Below are 26,280 nucleotides of genomic sequence, written 5' to 3' on the forward strand. Positions count from 1 at the left end.
AGGCGACGCGGGCCAACCTGAGCTCAGGGGAGGCGCGCAGTACGCGTCGAGCCGCCGACTTGGCAGCTGCACGACTGTCGCAGCCTCTCTCGCTTTGCTCGAGAGCGCACAGTCGCACGCAGCGATGGACTGGTCGCTCGCAGACCACGTCGAGCACCTCGCAGAGCACCACGCGCTCGACCTCGAGCACCCGCTCGACCTCGACTCGCTCGATCAACATGACCTCCACGCCAGCCTCAACCGCACGCTGCGCCCCTGCCAGTCCCTTGTGAGGCCCTGTTGGCTCACGCTCGACCCCACGCAGAACTCGTCGACTCGCTCACGACCGACCCTGCCGCCCTCACCGAGCAACCCGCGTTCGACCACCTCGCTTCCTTCCTTCAGTGCGCCCCCGAGCGTGCACCCGGTGCCTTGCCAGACCGCACTGACACTCTCGACTCCAGGTCCGCCGACTCGCTGACCGGCCCGACCCTCTCCAAGCTCTTCGACGCCCTCACTTCGAGTCCGTCTCTCCCGAATCGGCCTCGCTGATTACTCTCCAGGGTATTCGCACCGCAGCACACTGACGAAGACACCCCTGCACACCCCGCAGGCTTCTCGTCCCTCCTCGATGTCGTCCGCGCCTCCGACACCAACCCGACCGACCACACCGAGTACCGCTCGCACCGCACCGCGCTCGAGATGTACGCCTTTCTCGTCGGGTGGAGCGTGCAGGTCGGGCAGAAGGCTGCAGAGGCGCTCGACAAGGCCGAAGGGGACGCTGCCGGTGCGGGCAAGGGGAGAAAGGCGAGTCGGCCGATGGCGCTTTCGAGGCTTTTCTCGTCGCAGTGCCGCATAGGCCCACACGCGGCGTCTCCTCGAGCGAGAACCCCTGCTGACTTCCCTGCGCACATTCCGTAGAAGCCCGCCGCCAAGTCGACCAAGTCCAAGTCCAAGTCGGCGCAGCGCGACACCTTTTCGTGGAGCGACCAGATTCCAGACATCCTCGGCGTCATGGTCAAGGCCCTGCGTACGCTGCGCACGGAGCGGATCTGGCAGACGACGGCGGAGCGGGACGCGGTCATCTCGTGTGTCGCTGTCTTCCTCGGTTGCCGTCCCTGCGCGCAGACGCAGTGTACCTGGAGTACATGTCGCGCCTGTGCTCAACAGACGACCAGCTGTGAAAGACTACGCTCACCGCCGATACCTCCTGCCCCGCAGCAACTGCTTCCTCCGCCCCGTCAACCTCCTCGCCGAGACCGAGGCGCACCTCAAGAACCCCGAAGTCAAGGCCGGTATCATCCGTGTCATGTGCCTCGCGGCAAAGGGGCACGGTCAGGCATTCAGTGCGTCCGCCATCCCCGCCTTGCGGTCGCTGCGGCCGAGTCTCGAGCCGCGCTGATCGTTTGCCCATTCGCCGTCGCACAGACGTCCAGATGACCATCATGCAGAACCTCCAGTACACGGAGCACCTCGCCGAACCCATGGCCGAGCTCGTGACCGTCTTTGCCAAGGAGTTTGACCAGGAAACGCTCGGTGAGAAGGTCCTTGGGTGCGTGCTTTCCGCGTTGGGCCGTCTCGCGTCGAGAATTTGCTCGCCCGAGCCGTTGCACCACGCTTCATGCGCGTATGGCAGCTACCTGACCTGACTCCTTTCCATGGCAGCGAGATCGCCGACCGCCAGTTCAACGCGCAGGACACCAAGGGCCCGCGGTCGTTTTCCAAGTTCCTCATCCGCCTCGCCGAGACCAGCCCGCGCATCGTCCTCAAGCAGATCGTGCTGCTGCAGAAGCACCTCGACAGCGAGGTGCGTCGGACTCCTTCCTGCCCGTCGAGCGCGTTGAGACCGCCTCAGAGGCTGACCCGCTTGTGCATGCGCACAGTCCTATCCGATGCGCAACGCCATCCTCGAAGTCCTTGGCCTCCTCATTCGCGAGCTGTCGCTCACCGAGCCGGGCGCACTCGGCCTTGACCCGTCCAAGCACTCGCGCCTGCTCGAGTCCTTCTTCGCCTCGCTCTTCGAGCGCCTCCTCGACCTCAACTCGTACGTGCGCGCGAAAGCCGCCTCGGTCCTGCGCGAGACGTGCGACCTCCCGCCGCGCTTCCCCAAGCTGCGCCTCGAGCTCGCGCAGCTCGCCGCGCGCAGCCTGCACGACAAGGCCGCGACCGTGCGCAAGAATTGCCTCGCCCTCCTCACGCGCCTCGTCCTCACCCACCCGTACGGACGCATGCACGGCGGAGAGCTCGCGCTCGCAGAGTGGCGCGAGCGCCTCGACAAGCTCGACACCGAGCTCAAGGTGCTCGACCTGCCGGACGAGGCAGAGCGCGAGGCGCGCAGGCTCATGCAGGACGAAGAGGACGAAGCCGAGGGCGAGGGCGAGACGCGAGGAGGAGCGGACGACGACAAGGAGAATGCGGCGCCGGAACGCGAGGCCACAGCGGAGGAGGCGCCGGCGCCGCCGCGCAAGAAGAAGATGCCGCGCCGCTCCGAGCTCGACCTCGCGGCGGCGGACCAGTCGGTCGTGCTCGCGCAGGTCGACAGCGACACGCTGCAGCGCCTGCGCCTCACCAAGGCGTACTATGTCGACGCGATCGCCTTCATCGAGTCGCTCGAGTCGGCGGTGGACACGGTCGTCGAGCTCCTCGCATCGAGCGTCAAGAGCGAGGTCCTCGAGGCGATCGAGTTCTGCAAGACGGCCAAGGAGTACAAGCTCGAGGCGGCCGAGCAGGGCGTCCGGCGCATGCTCCACCTCATCTGGACCAAGGACGAGGCTGCCCCCTCGGCGACTGCCGCGGGTGCAGGCGCGGCGGTAGGTGACGGCGCCGACGACGGCGAGCGCGAGACCAAGGGCATCCGCAGCCGCCTCATCGAGTGCTACTCGCAGCTCTACTTCGAGCCGCCCGAGAACCTGTCGGAGAAGGACCAGGTCGCGTTCGTCGCGCGGAACGTCATCGAGTGCGTCTCCCGTCCCCCTCCCGCTCCGCTGCTCGCCTTGCACGCGGGTGGTGCAACTCGTGACTATGGACCAGATAGCTCACGTGAGATCGTCGCCCGCAGACTTACGCGCGACGCGACGCTCGCCGAGCTCACTTCGCTCGAGCAGCTCCTTGCAGTCATGATGGCCAAGGGCGTTGTCGATGACGAGGTCATCACGAAGCTGTGGCAGGTCTACAGTGCGTTCATTCATCGCTTGTCCGCCCTCCCCGTGTACTCATCTCCAGCTCCGCAGGCACGTCCAAGGACATCCCGCGCTTCCAGCGTCGCGGGGCCATCATCGTTCTCGGTATGTTTGCGCAGACCAAGCCCGAGGTCGTCGCCGACGCGGTCGAGACGCTGCTGCGCATCGGGTTGGGACCCATCGGCCGTGCCGATCTCGTGCTCGCCAAGTACTCGTGCATCGCGCTCGGCAGGGTCGGAGGGAGCGTCAAGAAGGTCAAGGGTGCGTGCACAACTGGCTCAATACCTCTCGGTTTCCCGGCTCATGCGGTGTCATCTGCAGGCTCGCTCAACGACGTCCAGGTCCGCCTCCCGATGGACAGCGCCGTCTTCTCTCGTCTCGCCGACACGATCCAGGCGCCGTCATCGAGCCGCGAATGGTTCAGCATGGCTGAGCAGGCCGTCAACACGATCTACACTCTCGGCGACCAGCCCGACGCGCTCTGCTCCGAGGTGCTGCGCCAGATGACGGCGCGCGTCTTTGGTCCGAAGTCGGTAGCTGAGACGGTGGCAGGCGAGCCGAAGGTGCCTGCCGAGGGCGAGGACGTTGCGATGGCCGAGGATGTGGCTGCCGAAGACGAGGTGATGGGCGAGAAGATCGATGAAGACGAGGCGGCTCCTCCCGCCGGCGCTCCGCACGACCCGGCAACGGGTAACGCGTTCGAGCTGTCGCAGCTCGTCTTCGTCGCGGGTCACTGCGCCATCAAGCAGCTCATGCACCTCGAGCTTGTCGAGCGCGACCTGAAGCGCCGCAAGGCCGAGGACGAGAAGGCCAAGGGCGGCAAGAAGGCCGGCGACGACGAGCTCGACCAGGTGGCTGGGTCTGTCGAGGACGAGATTGGTGACGTGATCGCGGCCGCCAAGGAGAAGGAGCTCCTGTACGCGCCTGCGAGCTTGCTTGCCGTCTTCGGGCCGATGGCGGCCACTATCGTCGCGCAGCCCAAGGTGTACAAGGTGCGTCGCTTGCGCTGCGCCCTAAAGACGTACCTGACCCTTGCGACACACAGAACTCGATGCTGCAGACGGCGGCAACTCTCGCGCTCAGCAAGTTCATGTGTGTCAGCTCCGAGTTCTGCGCCGAGCACCTCATGCTCCTCTTCAAGGTCCTGGAGACTTCCAAGGAGCCCGCCGTGCGCAGCAACATCGTCATCGCGCTCGGCGACATTGCAGTGTGCTTCTCGACCATCATGGATGAGAACTCGGATCGCCTGTATGCCGGTCTGCACGACAAGGACCCGACCGTCAAGAAGAACACACTCATGGTTCTCACGCACCTCATCCTCAATGGTGCGACTTTACCTCCACTTCTGGCATGCTCGTCTTGACCCTTTTTCGTGCAGGCATGATCAAGGTCAAGGGCCAGCTGGGCGAGATGGCCAAGTGCCTTTCTGACGGCGACAAGCGCATCAAGGACCTCGCGCACCTGTTCTTCGAAGAACTCTCGACCAAGGACAAGGCGATCTACAACAACTTGCCGGACATCATCTCGCACCTGTCGTCTGGCGCCAATCCGGTCGACGAGGACACCTTCCAGGTCTCGATGCGCTTCATCTTCAAGTTTGTCGACAAGGTGCGATAGTCTTCTCGCGCCGCCGACAACGTGAGAAGCCAATCTGACTAGAGCGTCGTCAATGCGAGCAGAAGAAGGAGGCCGAGTCGGTCGTCGAGAAGCTCTGCCAGCGCTTCCAGACTACAACGGAGCCACGGCAATGGCGCGACATCGCCTTCTGCATGTCGCTGCTGCCCTTCAACAGCGACACGGCGGTCAAGAAGCTCGTTGAGGGTGAGTCGTCTCGTACACCCGTCAGTCCGCTGTCGCTGACTCCGTTCCCGGTCTGCGCAGGTGTTCCCTTCTACCAGGACAAGCTGCACGAGGAAACAGTCTATAAGCGCTTTGGCGAGATCCTCACCAAGGTGTGTAACCCCTGAGCAGGACGACATGCCTCGGTTCTGACGCAAGCGCCATGCAGATTCGCTCGCCGACAAACAAGCTCAACCGCACCGAGGCCGATCTTAAGGAGTTCGAGGACGCCCTGGAGGCGCATCGGGCCAAGGGCGCAGAAGACCAGGAGGTGCAGCGCAAGGTGCAGAAGAGCCGCAAGCGTGGCGGCGCTGCTGCGGCAGCTCCACGGGCGCCTGCTCCCTCTCGGCGAAATGCCGGGCGCCGTGCCCGCCAACAGAGCGAGACACCGCCTTCTTCGCCCGAGCGATAATGTCTCTCGCGGTGACCTATCTCCGTTCGTCTTTCGTTGTTCCGCTCGTCCTTGTTGTGTTACTTTTCCTCGTTGCAATACACCCGCCATCAAACCACATATGCGCTTCAGTCAGTCCAGCTCAGAGAATGGAGAAGGGTCAGACAGCGACGCTGGCCTGAACGGTCGCCCACTTGACACTTCACGTTCCTCACGTTCACAGCACTCTGGCAAAGGCCGGCACCGCAACGCCTTCTGCTTCTTCGGCCTTGTGCTCGTATAGCTCTAGGACAAGAGAAGGCGTGTGTGATGCTATATACAGGCATTTGCAGCAAAGACGAGAAATTAAAGTCTGCGAGTCACGTCGGATAAAGCGCTAGACACATGGGGCAAATGAAGGTGCATGGTGCTCAAGACGCGAAAGCTGCTGCTCAGAGGTCGGGGTTGCGACCGTGCTTCTTGGCAGCTTCGGGCTGCTCCGACCCGACGACAGTGCCCGACACGCTCGACGGACGCGGCTCATCGGCGAGCTCACGGTGCGCCGGCTTCTCGCCAACAGTCTTCTGCTCGGCACGGAGACCGTCGACGTAGTCCCGGCGAGACTCGGCACCCTGGACGAATTGTGGGTCAGGGCCTGCTCCCATGACCAGGGGCTACGTGAGCACGTACCTCGGGCACCCACTTCCTCGAGTTCCACGGCTTGCAGTTGGGATCGTTGTACATGCGGTCAACCTGCGCACGCGTTATGAGTGAGCAGAAGTAGGGGGAGACCGAGTTGAGAAGGCCAGCTGGGAAGTGGACGCACGTTCTCGAGCGAGAGGCCGGACGACTCGTACAGGAAGAAGTAGACAATGATGGCACCAGCCAGGTTGCAGCCGGCGAAGACGAAACTGCGCTCGCGGCGAGGTATCAGTAAGAAAAATGCTCGAGAAGCAGTAGAAGTCGGAAACGACGACGTACCCGTACGAGAAATTGATGGCGCCGCCGATGAAGGGCGTGAAGAAACCTGTGGTGTCGTAGAGGAAGCATCGACACGATCGAGCAATGGGAGAAGGAGGGCAAAATCAGCGACTGCCGCAGAGGAGGATGCCCGCAGCGGGATCGCGGGACACCGCGCCGCGCCTGCGAAAGCAGTCACCTACCAATGAGGAAGTTCCAGATCCAGTTCGAGGCGGTGGCGAGGGCTGTAGACAGTCCAGGAAGTCAGCGCTCGTCCTCGAATCGGGGCACAGGCGTGCAAAGAAAGGCCTTCGACGCGGTCGGCACGCCGCCAAGCCTGCGCAACGCCGAAACAAAGGAATCTCGACTCGCCTCCTACCTTCGCCCTGGCGTCGTTGCGAGGGGTTTCACCGACGAGCGTCCAGACACCCGGCGCCCAGCTGTCAAAATGCAATTTGGTGAGTAACAACTTCGCACGCCGTTTTTCCCGGGATCAACGCACGTCGACGCGTAGCCGAGGATGAACAAGCAGGACGAGACAATGAGAACTGCGGCGCAAAAGCGTCAGTTCACCGGGCTTCGCATCTTGACACAACGAGTACGCACGAGTGCCGATCTGCGTGTCCTCTTCAGGGTTGCGGGCTGTACCCGCTGCCGCGTAAATGAAGAGCCACATCGACTGCCACAGACCGCCCTGCCAGAGAAATGCTGTCAGACAAGTATAGCGAAGCAACAAGTTCCGGCCAACACGGACCACGATGAGCGGGATACGACGGCCGAAGCGCTCCATGACATACAAGCCAAGGAAAGTGCAGCCGAAGTTCACGGCGCCGTAGATGATTTGGGTGACAAACGAATCAACGTTTCCGACAGCTTGGAAGACCGTCGTTCTGCGCGAACGACAGGGTCAATGAGGTCGGTGCAAGCGGTTAGCCACTGGCATTGAACGCACCCGTAGTAGAAGAAGTAGCTGCGCGAAGAGAGAAGGCGAGGATACGCTTGATCAGCAGCAAGTCCGATGAATATGTGAAGGTCCAGGATACTGGCTCACTTGGCACCGGTGAGCTGTTGCCCTGCCTGAAGGGTCATCAAAAGAAGGGTGCGGTAGAGAATCTTGTCCTTCGGGTCGAAGGCGTCGATCCAGCTGTGCAGCTGGGTCAGCGTTCGCTGCAACGGCATGAGACTGCGAACGCACCGGAAGCGGTTCATGTTCTTCTCGTGCACAACGGCCGCCTCCATCTCGGCCATGGCCTGGCGAACGGTGTAGTCGTTGTCCTCAACCTTGACACCGCGAATGCGGGCAAGCGACTTCTCGGCCTCTTGAGGCCGACCGTGGAGCATGAGCCAACGCGGCGATTCGGGAGCAAAGATGATGCCAATGGCGAGGAAGAGCGAGAAGAACATCGTGAGGGCGCAGACAATGCGCCACGAGGCACCGTTTTCGTCGAGGTAGCGAGTACCGATCTGAGACGATCTGATGAGTTCTCGCTCCGATCACGCTGTGGAGGGCAGAACAGCGGGCTCACCGAGATACAGTAGGCGACCAAAATACCGGCTGTGATGGCGAGCTGGTACGTTGCTACGAGACTGCTCGGCTCGGAAGGAAGCGATGTAAGTCCGGGCTCGGGTTCCGTGCGTGCGAGCGGAGCTATACGCACGTTCCTCGGATTTCTTTCGGTGCAGTCTCCGACTGGTAAAGCGGGACGACGGCAGAAAGTGCGCCGACACCGAGACCAGTAATGATGCGACCCTGGAGAAGCCACGTCAAGTCAGACTCCGAGATCACGTTGTTTGGCCGGAAGCAACTGTACAATCATAAATTGGTACTGCACGGCTCAACGCGTCAGCGATGGATCGTACAGCTACACTCTATGAAGCAATCGACGCACCCAGGCCGAAACCGAAGCAACCTGGATGACAACGCCGATGATAAGGACAATGTTGTCGACAACGATGGCATAGCGACGGCCGAGACGGTCGGCAAGACTGCGAGCGTGCGTAACTGGGGTCAGCGCGACTGCAATGAGGGGATGGCAGACAGCAAACTTGCGTTGCACCGACGAGCGAGCCAAAGAGGGTACCGATGGAGAGCATGGCGACGATGAGACCGGTGCGGACATTGCTGAACTCGCAAGTGTCGGCGTTACTGGGATCGGTACATTGCGCGAAGCGACGCTTGAAGTCGTCCATCTCGAGGAAGTCGGAGATCTGACCTGTTCGCCGAGGCAACGTTCGGTCAGCTCCTTTCCCTGCAGTGGAACATTTCCCGAGCCCTTACCAGTGTCATAGCCGAAGAGGAATCTGGACGAAAGAGCGAAGAGCGGTCAGTTTTGCCGTCGTCCGCTTGAGACTCGGACACGCTCGAAGTCGTCAACGCACCCTCCCATCGACGAGAAGACGGCGAGCACGACGGCCGTGAGGCCGATGGGCGCGCCATGAACATGGAACTGCACCATGATTGCGAGCTTCTTGGGTTAGGTGCGACGCAGTTGTGGGAGATGCGGAGGCGAGCGGGGGAGAAAGCAGGAGCAGGGCGAGGAGAACCAGAGCGGAGCAAGGAGAGAAAGCGACGGAGAAGATCCGGGGGCTCGCAGCCTGTGCCCGAGGACGGGGGCCGCCGAGCCCTTGAGGGGAAGACGCAAGTTCGGTGCGTCATTTTCAGGGCGACGTCGGTGCGGGTCAGTCGGCGGGGCTTCCTTCCTTCCGAGCCCCCGTGAGCTGAGCAAAAAGCCCCGCATCATTCGGAATCTCAGCCCGCGGCGTGCCCTGGCGACGGCACGACGACGACAGCGATGTCGTCGGCTTACGTACAGGATCGCCGCTCGTCAAGTGCGCCCGTTGCGTCTCACACTCATGTATGCACGGGTTAGACACGCGTTGCAAAGGCAGATTGAGGGTATCGAGCTCTACCAGCTAAGCAGCACACAAGGGAACACGGCAAACGGAAAGAACGAAAGGCGCCGAAACCTCCACCCGACCGCCCGCCCGCTTCTCCTCATGCCGACGCTCACGCGATTCGGTCGTACCGCCAGACCTTGGCGGACCAGTCGCCCGACGCAGTGCTCATCAGCCCACCGGCCGGCGAGACAGACACCGAGATGACTGCGAGGGCGGGAAACGAGATTGGGACACGAGGCCGAACGAAGGAAGGGCAAGTGGAGGGGAGGCGCGTCAGCCCAGCCCGAACCCGCATTTGGCTGTCGCCGGTGTTCTCGGCGCGGGCGAGATTCCGTTGCGCGCTTCGGAAGTTGCTCGCCGATCCCGCACTAGAACACGAGCGAAGGACGAGGCGGACGCACCCGAATTCTTGTGCCCCTGCAGCATGAATTGCGCCTTGGCCGTCTTCGGGTCCCAGAACTGAACGCCGCGGTCCTTTGAGCCTGACACAATCCACGCGCCATCCGGCGAGGTATCGACCGAGAGCACATAGTCCTGTCCGAGACGAGCGGAACTCGGTCAGCCTTCTCTCCGAGAGCGTGAGACCGAGCCGGAGAAGAGTGCGCGGAGCGGCCATTGAGCAGCCGAGCGGTGTTTCTCGCGAGGCCACTTCTCGCCGGCGGTCGGTAAAGCTGAACGCACCTTGTGCCCCTGGAGCGTCGTCAAGCACGTCGTCTTGCCGCCCTCACCGACGGCTTGGTCCTTGCCGCCGGCCGCAAGCGCGGCACGGAGCGAGCCCATGTCGAACATCTTGAGTGTCTTGTCGAGCGAGCCCGAGACGAGGAACTTGCCGTCGGGCGAGAACGCGACCGAGTAGACCGAGTCGCGGTGGCCCTTGAGCTTGTCGAGGAGCTTGCCCGTCTCGGCGTCCCAAATGCGCACCATCGTGTCGAGCGAGCCACAGGCGAGGAACTGCCCGTCCGGCGAGAACACGACGGACGTGACCCCTGCGTCGACGGGGCCATTCTCGGCGATCGTGATGTCGTCGATGAGCAGCGTGTAGACGAGCGAGCCGGTCGCAAGGTCCCACATCTTGGCCGTCTTATCGCCAGAGCCGGACACGAGGCGGCGGCCATCCGGCGAGAAGGCGAGCGAGTAGATCTCGCTCTTGTGCCCCTGGAACACCTGGGAAATGCGCTTCTGCGAGAGGTTCCAGATCTGGGCGGACGCAGCGCGTCAGCCTTCTGCTGCTTCTGTGCTTTCGCAAGTTGTAACGACGCACCCGCACGATCCGGTCTTCTGAACCGGTTGCAAGAAGCTTGCCGTCCGGGCTGAATGCAGCCGAGCGGATATAGTTGTCGGCCTTGGCGCTCGACGACTCGTCAAAGAGGACGCTGCGTAATCCGGAACCGTCAGCACGAGCAGTCGAGAGCGGCGCGGGACGGGACTCACGCAATCTTTGCCCCCGTCTTGGTGTCGTACAGGGTCGTGTTGCGGTTGCAGCCGGTCGCAAGCGTCTTGCCGTCAGGCGAGAAGCGAACGCAGCAGACGACACTATGATTTGGGGGTGCGCGCGAAGGGAAGCGTTAGTTCGGCGAGGCTGGGTGGACTTGGAAGGGGTCGCTCGACGCACGAGTCATGCACGAGCGTGTGGACTAGGCCGACATCAAGCACGCGCTTCACGTTCGGGTTGAACATGGTGAGCCAGTCGCTGCCCTCCTTCTTCAGGTCTTTCGGCGCCGTATCGGGATCGAAGCTCTGCACGGCTGACTCGCTCGGCTTCTCGTCCTTGACCGCCGTCGATGACGAAGAGGCAGCAGCGGGAGTAGGCGTTGCGGAAGGGACGGAAGCGGCGGCAAGCTGAGGAGAGGGAGCGTTCGAGGCGGAGGAGAGGGCGGGGAGCGCGGCGGCGGCGGTGGCGGCGGGGAGGGGAGAAGGGTGATGCAGCGGAGGTGCGCCGCCAGGACCTGTCGACGGAGGACGCGAGCCACCGTACGGCGCAGGTCCAGGGCCGAGTCGTTGTGGCGGCGGGACAGAGGTAGCACCTGCACAACACGAGAACATCATGAGTCGGCGTTCACGCGAACGAAGCGCCCGCACGTAGCACCAAAAGCTTGACTCACTCTTTCTCCGCTCCTCGTCCTCCACGCGCAACCGCTTACTCGGGTGCTCTCCCGCTGCACTGTCCCTCCCGTTCGTGCCCGCGCCATACTCGCCGTCTCGCCCCGCAAAGATGCCCGCACTGCCCGGTCGTGCGCCCGGAGCGGGCGAGATCATGGGTGGAAGGGTCGGGCGGCCCGAGGCCGAGGGCACGCCAGTCGACGAGATGGACGAGCGCGACGAATCGAGCTGTTGCCGCAGCCGCGAGTTCTCCTCTTGCAGCCGCGAGTTCTCGTCTTGCAAGCTGAGGTGAGGGTGAGACCGTCAGCTTGGGTGCGCTTGTGGCAGAGCCAGAGTGGAGAAGTGCGCACACTCGCTTGTCGTCGTGGTACTTGCGCTCGAGGTCGTACACCATGGCGCGCATTGCATTCAGCTCGCTCGCGTGCGTGTGGACTGTAGGGAACGGGTCAGTCAAGAATCCCGGGCGGGACATGGCCCTCTCGGCGCAGCTGCTTTGAGACCACGAGAGGACAGCGCGACGCACTCATCGCCTCGTACTCCTCCCGCTGCGCCCTGAGGACGCTCCCCTCGCCCGCAACCTGCTCAAACTCGGCCTTGACGAACTCGAGGAGGTCGTTGAGGCGCTGTGCACTCGGGTGCGGCGGCGCGACGACGCCGACAACGGCGCCCGCCGGAATGCCGCCGGGCGGTGCGCCCGGTCCAGGCGGGCCCGCGTGCATGAGGCCGTTGAGCGGGTGTCCTGCGGCGGCGGCGGCAGCAGCGGCGGCCGAGGCGGGGTGGGCGCCGGGAGGAGGCGGGCCCTGGGGAGGGTTGCCCGTGGGACCGCCAGGCGACGGACCCGAGCCCGAGCCGGGCGGGACTGCGCCGGGCGCGAGCGAGACGGCGCCGAGCGGGCGGTGGTCGTACACGCCGCGCGAGGCCACTGTGCGCGCGGGCGGTGACGAGGCAACGCGGAGAGCGGGCGACGACGAGACGCGGACGGGAGTGAGGGACGAAAGTGATCGAGCGGAGACGGTGCGGTGCGGCGGGCAGCAACGGTCAGTACGCGGTCTCTCGGGCTGGCCGAGTCGCTGCGGACTCTGTGCTGGGTGCAGCGTGGTCGGGAGGAGCGGCGGTGGGGCGAGACGTGGGCTAACAAGAGCAAGGTCGTCGGGGGACGGAAAGCGCTGGAGAAGTGCGAGCGAAGAGTGGACGTACTCGGTCGAGGGGGTGAGAGGAGGCTCGCAGAGGGAGAGCGCTCGGCGCGGTACGAGCAGCGACTTGCTTTGCAGCGCGGCGACGAGACGAGGCGCGACGGCGGGACCCTTACGGCGCCAAAACGCCAGGCACACGCCGCAGTCGTCGGCCCGGAGTGATCGAAGCGCCTCCCCTCGAGCCTCTCCGTCGTTTCCTTTGTTGCGTCGCATCTCCTTCTCCTGCGACCGCACTCGCTCTGCTCCGTGCTTGCGAGGAGCAGCACTGCAATCATGCCACTGCTTAGCCCGACCTCGACGCTGCTGACCTCGTCGGCCTTTACGTCGGCGTACCTCGCCTCAATCTACCTTCTCCCGTCGACCCGCATCTCGGTTGCGCCTCATTCCCCGCCGGCACAAGCGCAGCCGAGCGACATCGCAGCGACCGTGCCCGCCGTCGAGCACCGCGACCGCAATCACCCGAACGTCATCAAGGCCCGCTTGCTCGCCGTCTCGCTCGCATCTCTCGGATCGTGTGCTTCGCTCCCGCTCGTCCTCCAGCGCGCAGCACCGGCGACGTACCCGTCCTACACGTCGGCGACTCGCACTGCTCTCCGCCTCCTCGGCTTTGCGCCCCTGCCGTCGACCTGGTCCGGCCTCGCGCGACTGCTTCTCTACCCGGCAGGCCTCACCGCCAGCCTTTTTGCCGGGAGCCTCTACGTTGCCTGGCTCGAGGGCGACCTGCCCGGACAGCGCGGCGCGCGCACCTGGGCACAGTGGAAGGCCAGGTTCGGCGGATGGCGCGGAGTGCGGAACTACATTCTGGTGCGTCTCGAGAGATGCTACCTTCTATGCCTGCGTTCATCCGCACTCATTCTCGCATATACAGGCACCGCTGACGGAAGAGCTGTCCTTCCGGAGCTGCATCGTCGCGGCGTCGTTCCTGGGCGGGTGCAGCACAAAGCAGCTCATCTTTCTCACGCCTCTCTGGTTCGGACTCGGTGCGCTTGCCTGATGCCGCTTGGCCTCCGTCTCTTGCTCATCTATCACGGGATCGGCAGCGCATGTTCACCACGCTTGGGAGACGTACCTTGCCGGCGGTCGCACGAAGCAGGCGCTCACGCAGGGAGTCATGCAGTCGAGTGCGTTTCTTTCGAGTCCGGTCACTTCAACGCTCGAACTGACGCAACTTTCGTACCGTTACCAGCTTTCCAATTTGTTTACACCACATTGTTCGGGTGGTATGCGACCTTCCTCTTCCTGCGGACCGGTACGTCCCTTCCGCTTCAACGTCATTTGCCTCCTGCCAACTTGCGGGATGCTGACTCGAACACATACCTCATGTTTCGATAGGCTCGATCATCCCGCCGTTCCTCGCTCATGCGTTCTGCAACACGATGGGCCTGCCGCCGCTCGCTTGGGCGCTCAAGGTCTGGCCCGAGAAGAAGGCTTGTACGTTTGCCATCTTGTCCTCCCGATGCACTCGCCCATGCTTTGCTGTGCACCCATCGGGCCTCCTTCAGCTCAACTTGGCCCGCCTCACGCATGCCACTTCTGTCATTCCTTGCTGACCTTTGCCGTTTCCTTACACTACAGCACTTTGGGGTACCTACATTGCTGGCATCAGCACCTTCGTCTACGGCTTCTGGCGCTGGACGGATCCGGCGCTCTTTGGTGGCGCGAATGTGTACTGGCAGTAGATCAGTATGCTGCGTTGAAGCCGTGCGCTGGTCGCATGGTCCGTAACGTTCGTGCGTTCAGCTCGCTTCGGACGAACGCTCCCGCACGAGAGAAGCAGAAGTGCGCTGTCAGCGAGTGCAAGGCATGGCACGAGAGGCTGCAAGAGGACGATCTGGTCAGTCTGCGCATCGGTGTCGCTCGCCATAGGACGGGGGAACGATTTCGTGGCTATTGCGTGCGAGTGCGTATGTGGAACGTGAAACAAGGCGGAAGAGAGGAGAGTATACGACATAGAAAGGGAAACCGGGACTACACGCATGAGAGAAAGAGCTATGCACACATGGCCTCGACGACCTGTTCCTCCGTGACGGGCGACGGCGGCACGCCCAATCTCAGCTTGGCGAGCTCGACGACCGTGTCCCGCAACTCGTCCATGACGCGCCCTTCCTCCTCGACCTCTCGCGCCTCGAGCAGCCGCAGATCCCGCAGCTTGCTCGCGTACTTGTTGAGCCTCTGCACAGCGAGCCGGTGCCCGTCTACCGCGGCGGACGACGCGCGCACGAGCGACTCGAAGCGGTCGACGGCATGCGTCAGGCGTGCTTCGAGGAGCGAGTGCAGTCGGAAGAGGAGCGAGACGACGGGGTGGATGAGCGGGACGAGCAGCGTCGACAGCATGTCGACGTTCGGCTCGTCGGCCTCGTCTACGTCCTCGTGGCGGTCGCCTGGATCGCTCGAGTGCACCGAAGCGGGAGGAGTAGGAGGAAGAGAGTTGGCGCGAGCGCTCTCCGCGTCGCTGCTAGCGCCGTCGTCGACGGGCCTGCCTCGGCCAGAGAGACGGGGAAGCCGGAGTGGCGGCGCGCGGCGCGGGCTGGCCTTTTCGTAGATGCGGTCGGCGAGTGTCGAGACGAGGCCGTCCTCGATCGCCTGCCATTCCTCGTTCAGCGCCGACTCTCCCTGCCCACCCACAACCTCGTCGACGTCCAGTCCGAGCTCGTTGACGAGCGGCGCGACGAAGCGGTACGGTTGGAGGTCCGTATCTCCGTCTCCTCCTCGTTCCGCGTGCTCGATCCGTCGTGCGGCCTCCTGCAACTCCTTCACGGCGGTTCCTTCGCGCACGAGCCGCAGGACTGCCCGGTCCAGGTCGCCCACGGCCCTGTCGGCGCCATCCTTGAACACCTTTCCGAGCTTCTCGACCCTCCTCGCTTCAGCATGCGCAACCTGCGCCGCCTTGCTCGACTCGAGGACGGCGTCCTTTGCGCCGGCGACGGTTAGGCGCTGCTGCTCGTAGGCGGCATGGGCCCTGTCAAGCGCGGCGGCGAGGATCGCGCCCTGCTCGTTCGAGTCTCCGAGTGCGCGCGAGAGCGTCACGAGCGCGAGGAGGAGCACGCGCGGGCGCAGCGGGACGGCGACGACGGTCGTCCACGGCGCGGGCGACCCCGCCGACTCGAGTGTGAGCCCGGCAAAGCCCGCCGGGAGCTGCTCGAGCGCGGGCGCGGCGGCTGCTGCCATCGAGCGCATCGCTCGCTGCGGGCGGGCCTTGCGGGGTCCCGTCGTGGCCCAGCGCTTAAGTGGCGGGGCAGCGGCAACCTCGTGCAGGGAGCGGGTCTGCGCCTGCTGGCTCGTGTGTGCGCCTTGCACTCGCTCCGAGTCGAGCGTGAGAGCAGCACAGGGCGAAGGGGCTCGTCGCGAGACGAGAGGAGACGCGCAAAACGGATCAGCGTGACGACGTCGTCTGGAGTCTCGACCCGGCACTCCGGTCTCGAGCGCGAGCGACTGCACCGCGACCCTGGCCGAGTTGCCCGTGCGTGCTCTGCCACGATCGGAGCAACGGGCAATCGCAAGAGGCCGCAGTGAGCTTATATCAGCGTGCGAGGCAGCCTCGAACGCGCGTAGACTGGGTGCAAGGTGCTTCTTGTTGCAGCGTGCGCACGATACCAGATTGCGCTAGAAGAGACAGAAGAGAGAGCGGGGGAAGGCAGGGTGGGGTATAGTCGGACCACGGAAACACAAGGGCGCAAGAAGACGAGGGTGCTTTAGAAAGACTTGTCGTTGACCGAGTCCTTGAGCTTGCCCAGGAACTGCTGGTAGCTCGGCTGCGCATCGAGTCGGTCCTCGATGAGGCAGCTCAGCGCCCACTGCCGCAGCGCCTGCTCGCCGTCCTCCTTGACGATGTACAGGTTCGGGTAGTACGGCCCGCGGCGCTGCTCGCGCACCTTGCCGATGATGGCGTTGACGCGCTGCGAGAACGGGTTCTCGAGGATGGGAAGAGTTCCCTGCAGGAGCGGAACAATCGTCAGCATGTCCAGAGTCAAGAGTCAGCGGGCGAGCGACGCACCTTGCCACTCCGCAGGTCGGCATACGACGGCAGGTCGAAGACGTCGAGGATGAGCTGGTTGACGGCGTCGCGCCCGACCCAGAGGAAGATGTCCTGCCCATTCTCGAGGAGAAACAGGCCGTGGCGCTCGAGCCGCTCGGAGGTGAGCGGGAGCGGGTGCGGGAGGATGACACCCTGCTCCGAGATCGTGCCGCATTCCTTCGGCATGTTGTGCAGCGAGTAGAAGACGGGGTGGAGATACGGGATGAGGAGCTGAGAGGGGAGCGTCGTGAGGAGGGCCTGGGCGTAGGCGCGGACGTCGGACGGAATCATGGTGCTGTGCCGCAGGCCGATCTGCAAGGCGCGGCCAGCCAGTCAGTATGGATTCTGAGCACGCATCAAGAGACGCAGCGAACGCACGTTTTTGAGGAGGCCGAGCATGAGGAGCGGGAGGAACTTCATGTTGTCGCTGACGACGAGCTGCGGACTCGCGCCGCTGCCCGAGCTCGTCATGGTCGCCTTGTACGTCCCGAGGATCTCGACAAGCTTGTTATGCACGGCGTCGCGCGCGTCTTCGAGCTTGGCCTGGTTACTCCGCTCGACGGCCTTGTTGGCAAGGAGGGTCGCGAGAGCGATCTGGTCGACCGAAGCGTAGACCTCCGAGATCGAGCTCGTCGTCGGCAGCGCGAGGGTCACCACGCGAATGCGTCGTTCGCCGAACGCGGTCGTGTGGAGAACCGCCGTCTGGAAGACGACAAACGGCGCCGAAATCGGGTCCTCGATTTGAATCTCGATCGCGTACGAATGGTCCATCGGGACGGCCGGCAGCGAGAGCAGGTCGGTCGAGCGCACGAAGAAGTTGCCGTGGAACGCCGACATGCGGATCCCGCGCGACGCGCGCACGCGCATGACGGCCTCGAGGCAGATCGGGTCGGCAATGACGGTACCAAACTCGTGCGCAAACTTGAGCGCGTCCTCGGACCGCGCGGCGTTGAACGACGGGTAGTAGTACGTCTGACCGCCCGTGTAGCGCGGGAGGCCGCTGAGCGTCGCGACGTCGGTGTAGGCCGAGCTGAAGAGCCACATGTCGACCGAGACCTGCGAGCGCGAGCACTCGATGGCGAACGTCTTGTACCATCCCGTCTGCGCCTGGAGAAGCGCCGACTCTTTCGGCGTGCCGAGCACCTTGCTGTCCTCGCGGTTCTTGAGCGCGCCCGGGCCCATGTTGGGCAGCGACGCCGAGAGCGCGACGACCTTGCCGCCAACGTGCGAGATGAGCTTGAACGCCGCCTGGAGACCGGCGCCGAGCGCGTTGCCCGTGTTGTGCGTCTCGACAAACATGTCGTTCAGGCGCGACAAGAGGTTCTCGAGGCCGGCCTTGGCCTCGACGAGGTTGACGAGGATGTCGTTCGGCTTGGGGAGGAAGACGTCGTCGAGGTCGCCGACGACGAGCATGCTCGGCTCGGTCGACCCTTCGGCGAGGGTGAAGAAGTGCAGGCACGAGTCGACGCCGATAATGGCGATCTTGGTTCGGCTGTCCTCGTTCGGGAGGCGGTCGAGCGACTCGAGCAGCGTGCGCGCAGCGGTCGCCACCATGCCCGACGAAACGGCCGAGTACGAGACGTCGATGACAAAGACGTAGATGGGCGGCTGCGGCGCGCGCACCATGTACTCGGTCGGCGCGACGAACTCGACGACGCTCGAGTTGAGCTCGTGCCGCGCGTACCGGTCCGCCGGCTGGTTGTTCTCCTGGTCCCAGTCGAACAGCTGCGGCACCTCGTTCGAGAGGTTGCACATGCAGCACTTCCACCTCTGCCCGCCCTCGATGAAGGTCACGTAGGGGTTGATGTACGTCCGGCAGCGTCGGCAGCGCGCGATGACCGTGTCGGACACGACAGGGACCTCGGGCTGGAGTGTGCGGGAACGTCACGTCAGCACGGGGAGCGTGACTAGTGGAACGAGGGAACACGCACGTCGCCGGGTTTGAGGCTACGATACGGAGTGAGGATGAGTGCAAGCGGAACCTTGCTCTTTTGAAGAAGCGAGTTGGTGGTAGGGACCGCGTTGAGCGTCATGCGCTGGTACGACGGGTCTGCGTTGCGCGTCGGTGACTGAGAGAACGAGGCCTGCGAGACGATGTGCGTCAGTCGAGCCCGACTCGTGCGAGGAAGCGCAGCAACGAACGTTAGGCGGGAGATTGATTTCAGGAGGCGTGGTCGTCATGAGCTCGAGCGGGTTGAGCGGGAGGTTCATGAGGTTGAGGTTGCTCGGGTTGATCGTGTTGCGCGGCACGGCGGCAGCTGCACCTCCCGCTGCCCCGAGGCCCATCTGCCCAAACTGGTTCGTCATCTGGGCCGTCGCGCCTGCTCCAGGCGCTGCTGCGCCGTACGGTGCGCCTGCCGCAGGACCCGCGGGCGTAAACCCGTCTGCGGCGCCCGCTCCCGCCGGGCTGAAGAACTGCCCTTGCGCATCCTGCTGCTGCCCGGGCGCGGCTCCGAAGCCCGGCTGCGGCTGCTGGGGGTGCGCGCCCGGACCGCCGCCCATGACGGCGGCAGCGCTCGCGGGCGAGAAGAAGGCACTCTGGGTGTGCCCGTGCCCGCCTCCACCTGCCGCACCGCCCGCGCCGAGCGTGTCGCCGGCGAGGTACGACGCCGTGTCGCGCGCGTACTGTCGCCGGCCGGGCCTGCGCGGCGGAAGCGCGCCGAGCTGGTCGGGCGTGCCCGAGGACGGCGGCGGCGTCGGGACTGCGCCGGGCGGCGGGGTCGGCTGTGCGAGGGGCGCTTGCGGCGGCGCGGCACCGTTCTGGGCGGCGGCGTAAGGGTCGTGTGCGGGCGGGCCGGGGGACGGGGTTGCGCCGGCGCCGAGGTAGGGAGGGGGAGGGGGTCGGCCGCCCATCATGGGCTGCGGGCCGTTACGGTAGGGTGAGATGGGCGGCCCACGCGCGCCGTACGAGTTGGTTTTGCTGGGCGACGAGATGGGCCCCGAAATGGAAGCGTGAACGCCATGGCGTGCACCGGCAAAGGGGCGTTGACCGGGAGGAGGGAGGGGAGCAGAGGCGGGAAAGTTGTATTGCTGGCGGCCGGTGGCGTTGTCTGCAGGTGTTTGAGGGTAGTCAGCGCTGTTTCACGGAGCTAGCGGGCGTGCTGAGAGGTGCATGTGCGGGCGAGTGAGCGAACAGGGTCCGGGTGGGGTGACGGGGGACGGCAGCCTCGTGGGGCGGTCCTTCGCTGGTCTGCATGGTCTCAGAGCACGCTGTGCAAGCTCGTGCACGCCCTCGCCAGTCCACCCGGGCGGTGTCGAGGGCGATCCACGTCACGGCGGGGTGAGGAGATGAAGGGGCCGAGTGGAGCGACGGCGGCTCTGATCGGGGCGAGACGAGGACGAGGATGCTCGCGACTCACCGATGAAGAGCATGCGCCCGACGGCCTGGTCCCTGCAGCGGAGTGGAAGGCGTGAGCGGCGAGGGGGACGTGGAGCAGGCGCCGGGGACGGCGAGCGCACCACTCTGAGCGCCAGCCGGGGGGCAGGGGCGGGTGGGGCATGGCCTGCGACGCCATCTCAGCTCGCGCACGTTCAGCACACGCGGAAGGCGCAGAGTCAAGTCGGGAGAGCGCTGCTCGCCTCGAGGCGACGATGCGGTCGACTTGACCTTCCCTCGCGATGCTGCGCTTTCCAAGAGCCAATGCGTGCAGGCTGGAAAGCGCACGGCTGCACTCGGTTCGCCCTCCCTCCAAATGCCGCTGTCTCTCGTCGTCTCGCTCGCTTTCCTCTTCATCCGCTTCCTCGCCCGCTCCGCCGTTCCGCGTCCTCTTCTTTGGCGCAGACTCGTTCAGCTGCAGAGTATTCGAGCGAATACACGACGCACGAGCAGGCGCGGCGCTTCCTTGGCTCCCCTCCGTCTCGTTTGCTCAACTCTCTCCCGCTCGCAGACCTCGTCGACTCGCTCACCGTCGTCACCCCGCCCGACCAGCGCACTGGCAGGCGCTTGAAAGAGGTGCACCGGCGTGCGCCCGCTCTCACTGACCAACTGGGGCGTACTGAGCTCACTGTCTTCGCATTTCGCAGCCCCACTTCGCATCCTCGCCGAACAACTTGGCGTATCGGCAATACCCCTCCCGCCGACGCTGCTCAAGGGCTGGCAGGTGCGTCGACGAGTTGTCTCCGCGTCAATGGAAAGAAGCTAACTCCGGACGCCGCTCCACCTCCCCTCTCTCGTTCCGCGTCCTCCCTCGCGCAGCCTCCCGATACTTTCCTCCGCCCACCAGATGATTCCCCTTCGCCACGCAACCTCCTCCTGACCGCCTCTTTCGGCCACCTCATCCCCAACTCGCTCCTGTCGCACTTTCTTCCCCTGAACGCCCTCAACGTCCACCCCTCGCTCCTCCCGCGCTGGCGCGGCGCAGCACCCATCCAGTGGGGCATCGTGAGCGGAGATGCCGACGGTCTCAACGAGGGTGAGGGTATGGGCGTCACGGTGCAGGAGCTGAGTCGCGGGCGATTCGACCGCGGGAGGATTCTCGCGCAGCAAGACGTGGTGCGTCGTTCTGCGACGTCAATGTCTGTCGTCGCAGAGCTCACTCCCCGCCCGATGTGACAGTCTGTGCCGCCACAGGCCGACTTTCCCACCCTCGAGCCGCTCCTCGCCCGCGCAAGCGGCGACCTCCTCGTCTCGACCCTCCGCTCCTTCGCATCGCGCACGGAGCGCGCCTGGACGCAGGACGACACGCGCGCGACGCTCGCGCCCAAGCTGAGCAAGGCGGACGCACGTGCCGACTGGAGTGTGCGCAGCGCGGACGAGGTCGTGCGGATGCAGCGCGGGTTCGGGCACCAGGTGCGCTCGCTCTCATGACCGGAATGCAACTGGCAAGGAGCTGACTCTCTCGCGCGCCCGCGCGCGATGCAGTACCCTCTGTGGACTACCCTCGACGACTCGCAGATCCAGCTGCGCATTTCACCCATCGCGCTGCCCTCGCCCTTTTCCTCTCCCTCGCCCGGATCCGTCGCGCCCGATCCGTCTGCACCGAAGCGACTCTTGCTACAGTGCCGGGAAGGCTGCGTCGAGCTCGCCGAGGTCAAGAAGGAGGGCGGAAAGTGGGTCGGCGGGACCGAGTGGTGGAACGGCGTGCGCAGGGGGAGGGCGAACCTGGCATTTGTGTAGTTGGACCCGACTCTCGCGAATCCTTGTCTCAATCATCAAGTGAGAGTGAAAGTCGAGCTTTCAGTCCTAGATCGCGTCCCCGTTGCGGTTTACGTGGCGAGAGTGCGTGTTGCACGGTTGCCCTCCGTCCAACACCCGTGCCTCGACACTCGCTCCGCAGTGTGCGCCCGAAGCACTTGTAGCGGCGTTCGCTTGGACTCTGCCGCCTATCACGGCGATTCTCGAGCCAGGCTCACGCTCTCGCGCCTCGTCGCCTCGTCAGCCCTTCGCCGCCTTCTCCGACGGCCAGGCTTCTGCATCTCGCGGGGAGGCGCTATCTGCGCTTAGGGCTGGAGGATCGCACCGCCACAGAGCCTCGCATCGCTTCAGGAGCGTCAGGCAAGCCGTTCTGGCCGCGCCCGCTGTCGCCGCCCTTGGGAGATCGCCGCGCTGCGCTATCTCCGCTTCGCGCTAGCCACAATCAGCAAGGCAAAACTCTGCAGCTGCTGATGCCGCGCATATCTCCAAGCGCCCAGATCACCCCGGCTCGAGCTATCTCTCGTTTCTTGTCTCCCTCGTCCTCATCGAGCAGCTCACCCCGCTTCGCCGCCCTTCCGCTGCGGGCAGCTACGAAGCTCGCTTCTCGCGCTCCATCCCGCTGCTACCCTGCACCTCGCCGCCATGGAGTCCGCCGCCGCAACCGCCGTTCCCGCTACGGTGCTCGACTCGCACCTCCACCTCGACCCCGATTCGGCAGAATACAAGGCGATCGAGCGCCGCATCGTGCGCAAGCAGGACTGGCGCATCATGCCGCTCATCTGCCTCGCGTACCTCCTGAGTGCGTCCTCATCCGCTCCTTCTGTTCGGGACGATGCGGGCCTCCTGCTCGTTCGCTTCGTTGCCGTCTTCCATTCAATCAAGGCTGACCCACCTCTCTTGGCGCGCTCGCAGACTACCTCGACAGGACCAACTTGGGCAACGCGCGCACGCTCAACTCGGACAAGCCGGGCGAGTCGCTCGTCGAGGCGCTCGACTTGCGCGGGTTGCGCTACAACATCGTCGTCGCCGTCTTCTTCATCCCCTGTGCGTTCCCGAGTTCACTTCGAGATTCACAGTCACTGTCGTGGGCATCACTCGGGCGCTGACGATGCTCTCGAGTCACTCGCAGACGTCCTCTTCGAGTTTCCGTCTAACGTGCGTTGTGTACTTTCAAGCCCCAGCGCTCTGGCCGCCGCTGACTGCGTCAATACGTACAGATTGCGCTCAAGTATTTCACGCCGTCAAAATGGATCGCACGCATCATGGTGTCGTGGGGTGAGTCCTCCGGGCTTCGCGCTGTCGATGTCTGCTGACTCGGCGCTCTGCAGGCATCGTCACGATCTGCAGCGCCGCGGTCACGAACTATGCGGGTCTCATTGCCGTCCGCATTGCGCTCGGTATCGCTGAAGCGGGCTTCTTTCGTGCGTTCTGATCGCTGCTTCCGCGCCTCACCGATGCTGATCCGCTTTAATCTTTCAGCTGGTGTCATTGTTCGCCGCTGCCCCACTTCTGCAGGTTGCTGAGACGCTGACCAGACGGCTCATGCAGTTCTATCTCACCTACTGGTACAAGACGGACGAGCGTGCGACGAGGATGTCTATCTTTGCCGCTTCCGTCGCTGTCGCCGGGTACGTTGCCCGCAGAAGTCCTCCGTCCCGTGGCGCATACTGACGAGTCCGCCACACAGCGCTTTTGGCGGTCTGATCGCGACGGGCGTGAGTTACATGAGCGGAATGGCGGGACTGCACGGCTGGCAGTGGCTCGTGCGTGCTCCACATTGTCTCACCCGCTTTGAGACGAGCACCTCTGAGTCGTGCACATCGCAGTTCATCCTCGAGGGTATTCCGGCCGTCCTCTGCGGCATCCTCGTCTACTTTGCGTTGCCCGACTTCCCCGAGTGCGTGCCCGATTCTCTCGCTTCCTTCCGTGCCCCTTGATCTGTGACCTTGCGACCGACATACGTGCTCATCCACTGTGCTCTGTTGTGCAGGACGGCCAAGTTCTTGACGCCTGAAGAGCGAGCTTTCGCCGCTCATCGGATGGGTCCTTTCGCGCCCAAGGTGCGTCTGTTTCCGCTCTGAATGGCGTTTAACTCCTCACGAACCGCAATGCTGACGCCCTGCATCTCGGACGAAACCTGCAGGGTACCGATAAGCACTTTGACAAGGCCGACGCGATTGCGTGCGTAAAGAGCTGGCAGTTCTGGGCCTTCGCCGTGACCTACTTCTGCTACGCCAACTCGCTCAATGCCTTTGGATGTGCGTCAGCGTGCTCTCTTGGCGCGCAGCGGTGCTGACTGCTCGCTCCTGCAGACTTTGCGCCAACAATCATCTCGTCGCTTGGCTTCAAAGGTGCCGATGCGCAGCTGCTCACGGTCCCGCCCAATGCCTTTGCATTCTTTGTGCGCACATGTACATGATCTTGAGCTGTGGAGACTGGCTCACCGGTCTGAGCTCTGCAGATCATCATCGGCAACGCCTGGCACTCTGACCGCTCCAAGGAGCGCCCGCTCCACATCTTGGCGGGCAGCACCCTCGTCATGACCGGCTACCTCATCCTGGCCGTCGTCAGGCACTGGGGCGTGCGCTACATGGGCGTCTTCTTCATTGCGTGCACGAACGCCGCCGTCATTCCCTTGTGCGTTTCACCTTCTTCCTACGCTTCCCTTGGTCTTTCCGCTGCTGACTTGGGTTTCCGCTGCTCTTGCTGCACCTATGATGCACCCTGCGCAGCCTTGCCCTCCGCACCGCCACCGTTACGGGCTCCACTTCGACCGCCATCGCAACAGGCGGTGTCATTGCCTTTTCCAACTCGGCCGGCGCTGTCGCACCTTTCCTCTTCCCCTCATCCGACTCTCCAACCTACCTCATGGGCAACTGGACCTGCTTTGCGCTTGTTGGGCTTGCTGCGCTTGTGGTGTGCTTCCTCTGGTTCAGGCTCGGCAGCAGCTCCGAGTACAAGAACACCTTTGTTGGCGTTGCCGGTGAGGGTGCCGGTGAGGCAGAGAAGGATGACGGTGGCGTGGGGCCGGTCAAGGAGAGGGTTTAGATGGGTTATATTGCAACGGTTCTGTCAGTCTTCCGGGTTCTTATGTGAGGTCTCGGGTTTGAGTTTCCGCGGTCCTCTGTAGCTGTCCGGTTCTAACCTAACCCCTAGGACGGCTGGGAGCGCGCCGACTCGTTCGACGACGACGGCGAGTGGGAGGCCGTCACCTCCAAGAGTGCGTTCCCGGCTTCCGTCCGCTTGCTCCGCTCTGTTCATGCGTGTGCTGACCTTTTTCCGAACGCGTGCACAGAGCCCTCGCGGCCTTCGACCCCTTCCTCTGCCTCTCTCTCGGCATCCGCGCCGTCGCGCACCATCCCCGGCCTCCCGACCGCGGCCAACGGCCAGCCGCTCACCAAGAAGCAGCGCGAGAACGCGGCCAAGAAGAGCAAGGAGCAGGCGGCGCGCGACGCAAAGGAGCAGGAGCAGGAGGAGCGCTTGCGGCAGTACCGTCGCGAGCAGGAGAAGGCCAAGTGCGTTTGCGTGTTCTCTCCTCTGGTGACGGCGTCGTCGGTTGCGCTAGGTCGTGGGACTCTCGCGTCGCTTGCGCGCTCCAGGGCCCCGCACGCATCCGCGCCCGTGGCCGCACGTCGCTGACCTGCCTCTCCTCCTCACAGGCTCGCCGCAGACCAGGCTGCGCGCGTGCGTGCACGCCCCAAGTCGCAGAACTTCTTCGGCTCGGAACCGCAGCCCGCGGCGAACAAGGTCGTCGGCGGCGGCATGCACGCCAGCCTCAACCCGGCGAGCGACTCGCTCATCTGGGACTAAGCGCGCAGTGGGCGCGGTTGATGCTGCGCTGGGGCTAGTGGCGGCGCGTCATGGCAATGTGAAGGAGGCTGGCCTCGTTGTGGGTATGGAGGCGGTCGAGGTTGGCGTGGATCGCAGTTGTCGGGCGTCGCGGGAGTAGCATTAGATACCCAGACTAGGGTAGGGGCCAGTCAGTTAGGGGGCCAGTTAGGGCACCATCAGACTCTGAAAAATGCACAATATCAGGTTTGGTTGCACATGCAAGCAGATCGGGAAGGTCAACTTGCAGAGTCGTTGGTTCAATCATGCTTGTGGAGAGGGTTTCCTGAAGGGTAATGCAAGCATTTGGACTGACATGTATGCAAGAAGCTCCCGCGTGCAAGCAATGAGTCTTCAAGCCTTGCGCGAACCATGCGGTGCAAGCAAAATGAACAGTCCGTAGTTGCAAGCATCTTTGGTGCAAGCAGGAATGGGTGTAGCCAGCTTTTGGGAACTCCAAGAAGCGTTCCCAGCAAAGTGGAAAGCCAGGACTTGTCAGCCACGCTGAGTTTGGTTGCACCTGCAAGCAAATCTGGCGAGTACGAGAGGGAGGTCCGGCGTCTTTGAAAGCGGAACACGCTAGTGAAGCGTACTCGAGATCTTGCTGAGAGAAAACAAATGCTCGGCGAGTAAAGGGCAAGAAGGCCGTGAGATCAGTCAGCAAAGACGAGGAGGAGACCTATCTCGCTTGCACATGCAACTTAGGGTTAGGGTTAGGGTTAGGGTTAGGGTTAGGGTTAGGGTTAGGGTTAGGGTTAGGGTTAGGGTTAGGGTTAGGGTTAGGG

At 63.9% G+C, this 26,280-nt stretch overlaps 8 protein-coding genes across 8 annotated transcripts; 4 read left to right on the forward strand and 4 right to left on the reverse strand.

Moving 5' to 3' along the window:
• Window positions 1-124: 124 nt before the first annotated feature.
• On the forward strand, window positions 125-5,409 carry YCS4 (condensin subunit YCS4; the record flags this gene model as incomplete). The annotated part of the gene is made up of 17 exons (XM_076648559.1): window positions 125-242; window positions 305-383; window positions 444-502; window positions 593-786; window positions 901-1,067; window positions 1,201-1,325; window positions 1,408-1,531; window positions 1,645-1,786; window positions 1,863-2,935; window positions 3,038-3,153; window positions 3,210-3,419; window positions 3,480-4,150; window positions 4,204-4,483; window positions 4,537-4,766; window positions 4,838-4,979; window positions 5,040-5,110; window positions 5,167-5,409. 17 exons carry the CDS (start codon window positions 125-127, stop codon window positions 5,407-5,409), a joined length of 4,044 nt encoding a protein of 1,347 aa, XP_076505999.1.
• A 410-nt stretch (window positions 5,410-5,819) lies between these two features.
• On the reverse strand, window positions 5,820-8,783 carry JCM10292_003347 (sugar porter family MFS transporter; the record flags this gene model as incomplete). Its single annotated transcript, XM_076648560.1, has 19 exons — window positions 5,820-5,999; window positions 6,058-6,120; window positions 6,194-6,278; window positions 6,349-6,394; window positions 6,531-6,572; window positions 6,739-6,767; window positions 6,830-6,875; window positions 6,934-7,021; window positions 7,082-7,217; window positions 7,280-7,297; window positions 7,379-7,471; window positions 7,523-7,791; window positions 7,854-7,914; window positions 7,986-8,077; window positions 8,139-8,153; window positions 8,217-8,313; window positions 8,378-8,540; window positions 8,606-8,628; window positions 8,707-8,783. The coding sequence occupies 19 exons, from the start codon at window positions 8,781-8,783 to the stop codon at window positions 5,820-5,822; spliced, it is 1,623 nt and encodes a 540-aa protein (XP_076506000.1).
• A 551-nt stretch (window positions 8,784-9,334) lies between these two features.
• Window positions 9,335-12,731, reverse strand: JCM10292_003348 (uncharacterized protein; the record flags this gene model as incomplete). Its single annotated transcript, XM_076648561.1, has 9 exons — window positions 9,335-9,429; window positions 9,627-9,759; window positions 9,907-10,422; window positions 10,487-10,598; window positions 10,657-10,758; window positions 10,838-11,249; window positions 11,328-11,608; window positions 11,676-11,757; window positions 11,849-12,731. 9 exons carry the CDS (start codon window positions 12,729-12,731, stop codon window positions 9,335-9,337), a joined length of 2,616 nt encoding a protein of 871 aa, XP_076506001.1.
• A 60-nt stretch (window positions 12,732-12,791) lies between these two features.
• RCE1 (CAAX prenyl protease) lies at window positions 12,792-14,197 on the forward strand (the record flags this gene model as incomplete). Its single annotated transcript, XM_076648562.1, has 6 exons — window positions 12,792-13,322; window positions 13,387-13,498; window positions 13,559-13,639; window positions 13,705-13,767; window positions 13,851-13,949; window positions 14,094-14,197. The coding sequence occupies 6 exons, from the start codon at window positions 12,792-12,794 to the stop codon at window positions 14,195-14,197; spliced, it is 990 nt and encodes a 329-aa protein (XP_076506002.1).
• A 310-nt stretch (window positions 14,198-14,507) lies between these two features.
• JCM10292_003350 (uncharacterized protein) lies at window positions 14,508-15,695 on the reverse strand (the record flags this gene model as incomplete). Its single annotated transcript, XM_076648563.1, has 1 exon — window positions 14,508-15,695. The coding sequence occupies one exon, from the start codon at window positions 15,693-15,695 to the stop codon at window positions 14,508-14,510; it is 1,188 nt and encodes a 395-aa protein (XP_076506003.1).
• Window positions 15,696-16,210: 515 nt separating this feature from the next.
• On the reverse strand, window positions 16,211-20,048 carry JCM10292_003351 (uncharacterized protein; the record flags this gene model as incomplete). Its single annotated transcript, XM_076648564.1, has 7 exons — window positions 16,211-16,450; window positions 16,513-16,845; window positions 16,912-18,399; window positions 18,465-18,617; window positions 18,676-19,583; window positions 19,893-19,924; window positions 19,993-20,048. 7 exons carry the CDS (start codon window positions 20,046-20,048, stop codon window positions 16,211-16,213), a joined length of 3,210 nt encoding a protein of 1,069 aa, XP_076506004.1.
• A 103-nt stretch (window positions 20,049-20,151) lies between these two features.
• FMT1 (methionyl-tRNA formyltransferase) lies at window positions 20,152-21,649 on the forward strand (the record flags this gene model as incomplete). The annotated part of the gene is made up of 6 exons (XM_076648565.1): window positions 20,152-20,362; window positions 20,421-20,495; window positions 20,557-20,633; window positions 20,729-21,025; window positions 21,089-21,322; window positions 21,395-21,649. The coding sequence occupies 6 exons, from the start codon at window positions 20,152-20,154 to the stop codon at window positions 21,647-21,649; spliced, it is 1,149 nt and encodes a 382-aa protein (XP_076506005.1).
• A 660-nt stretch (window positions 21,650-22,309) lies between these two features.
• JCM10292_003353 (uncharacterized protein) lies at window positions 22,310-25,477 on the forward strand (the record flags this gene model as incomplete). The annotated part of the gene is made up of 17 exons (XM_076648566.1): window positions 22,310-22,466; window positions 22,580-22,711; window positions 22,797-22,822; window positions 22,885-22,942; window positions 22,996-23,088; window positions 23,147-23,157; window positions 23,216-23,295; window positions 23,355-23,430; window positions 23,494-23,564; window positions 23,658-23,727; window positions 23,811-23,925; window positions 23,980-24,068; window positions 24,129-24,304; window positions 24,400-24,709; window positions 24,824-24,887; window positions 24,963-25,182; window positions 25,327-25,477. The coding sequence occupies 17 exons, from the start codon at window positions 22,310-22,312 to the stop codon at window positions 25,475-25,477; spliced, it is 1,899 nt and encodes a 632-aa protein (XP_076506006.1).
• Between the last annotated feature and the right edge of the window lie 803 nt (window positions 25,478-26,280).

The sequence above is a fragment of the Rhodotorula paludigena genome, assembly GCF_050403205.1.
Source record: "Rhodotorula paludigena JCM10292 DNA, Rt_paludigena_JCM10292v1_ctg16, whole genome shotgun sequence".
Taxonomy (NCBI): Eukaryota; Fungi; Basidiomycota; class Microbotryomycetes; order Sporidiobolales; family Sporidiobolaceae; genus Rhodotorula; species Rhodotorula paludigena.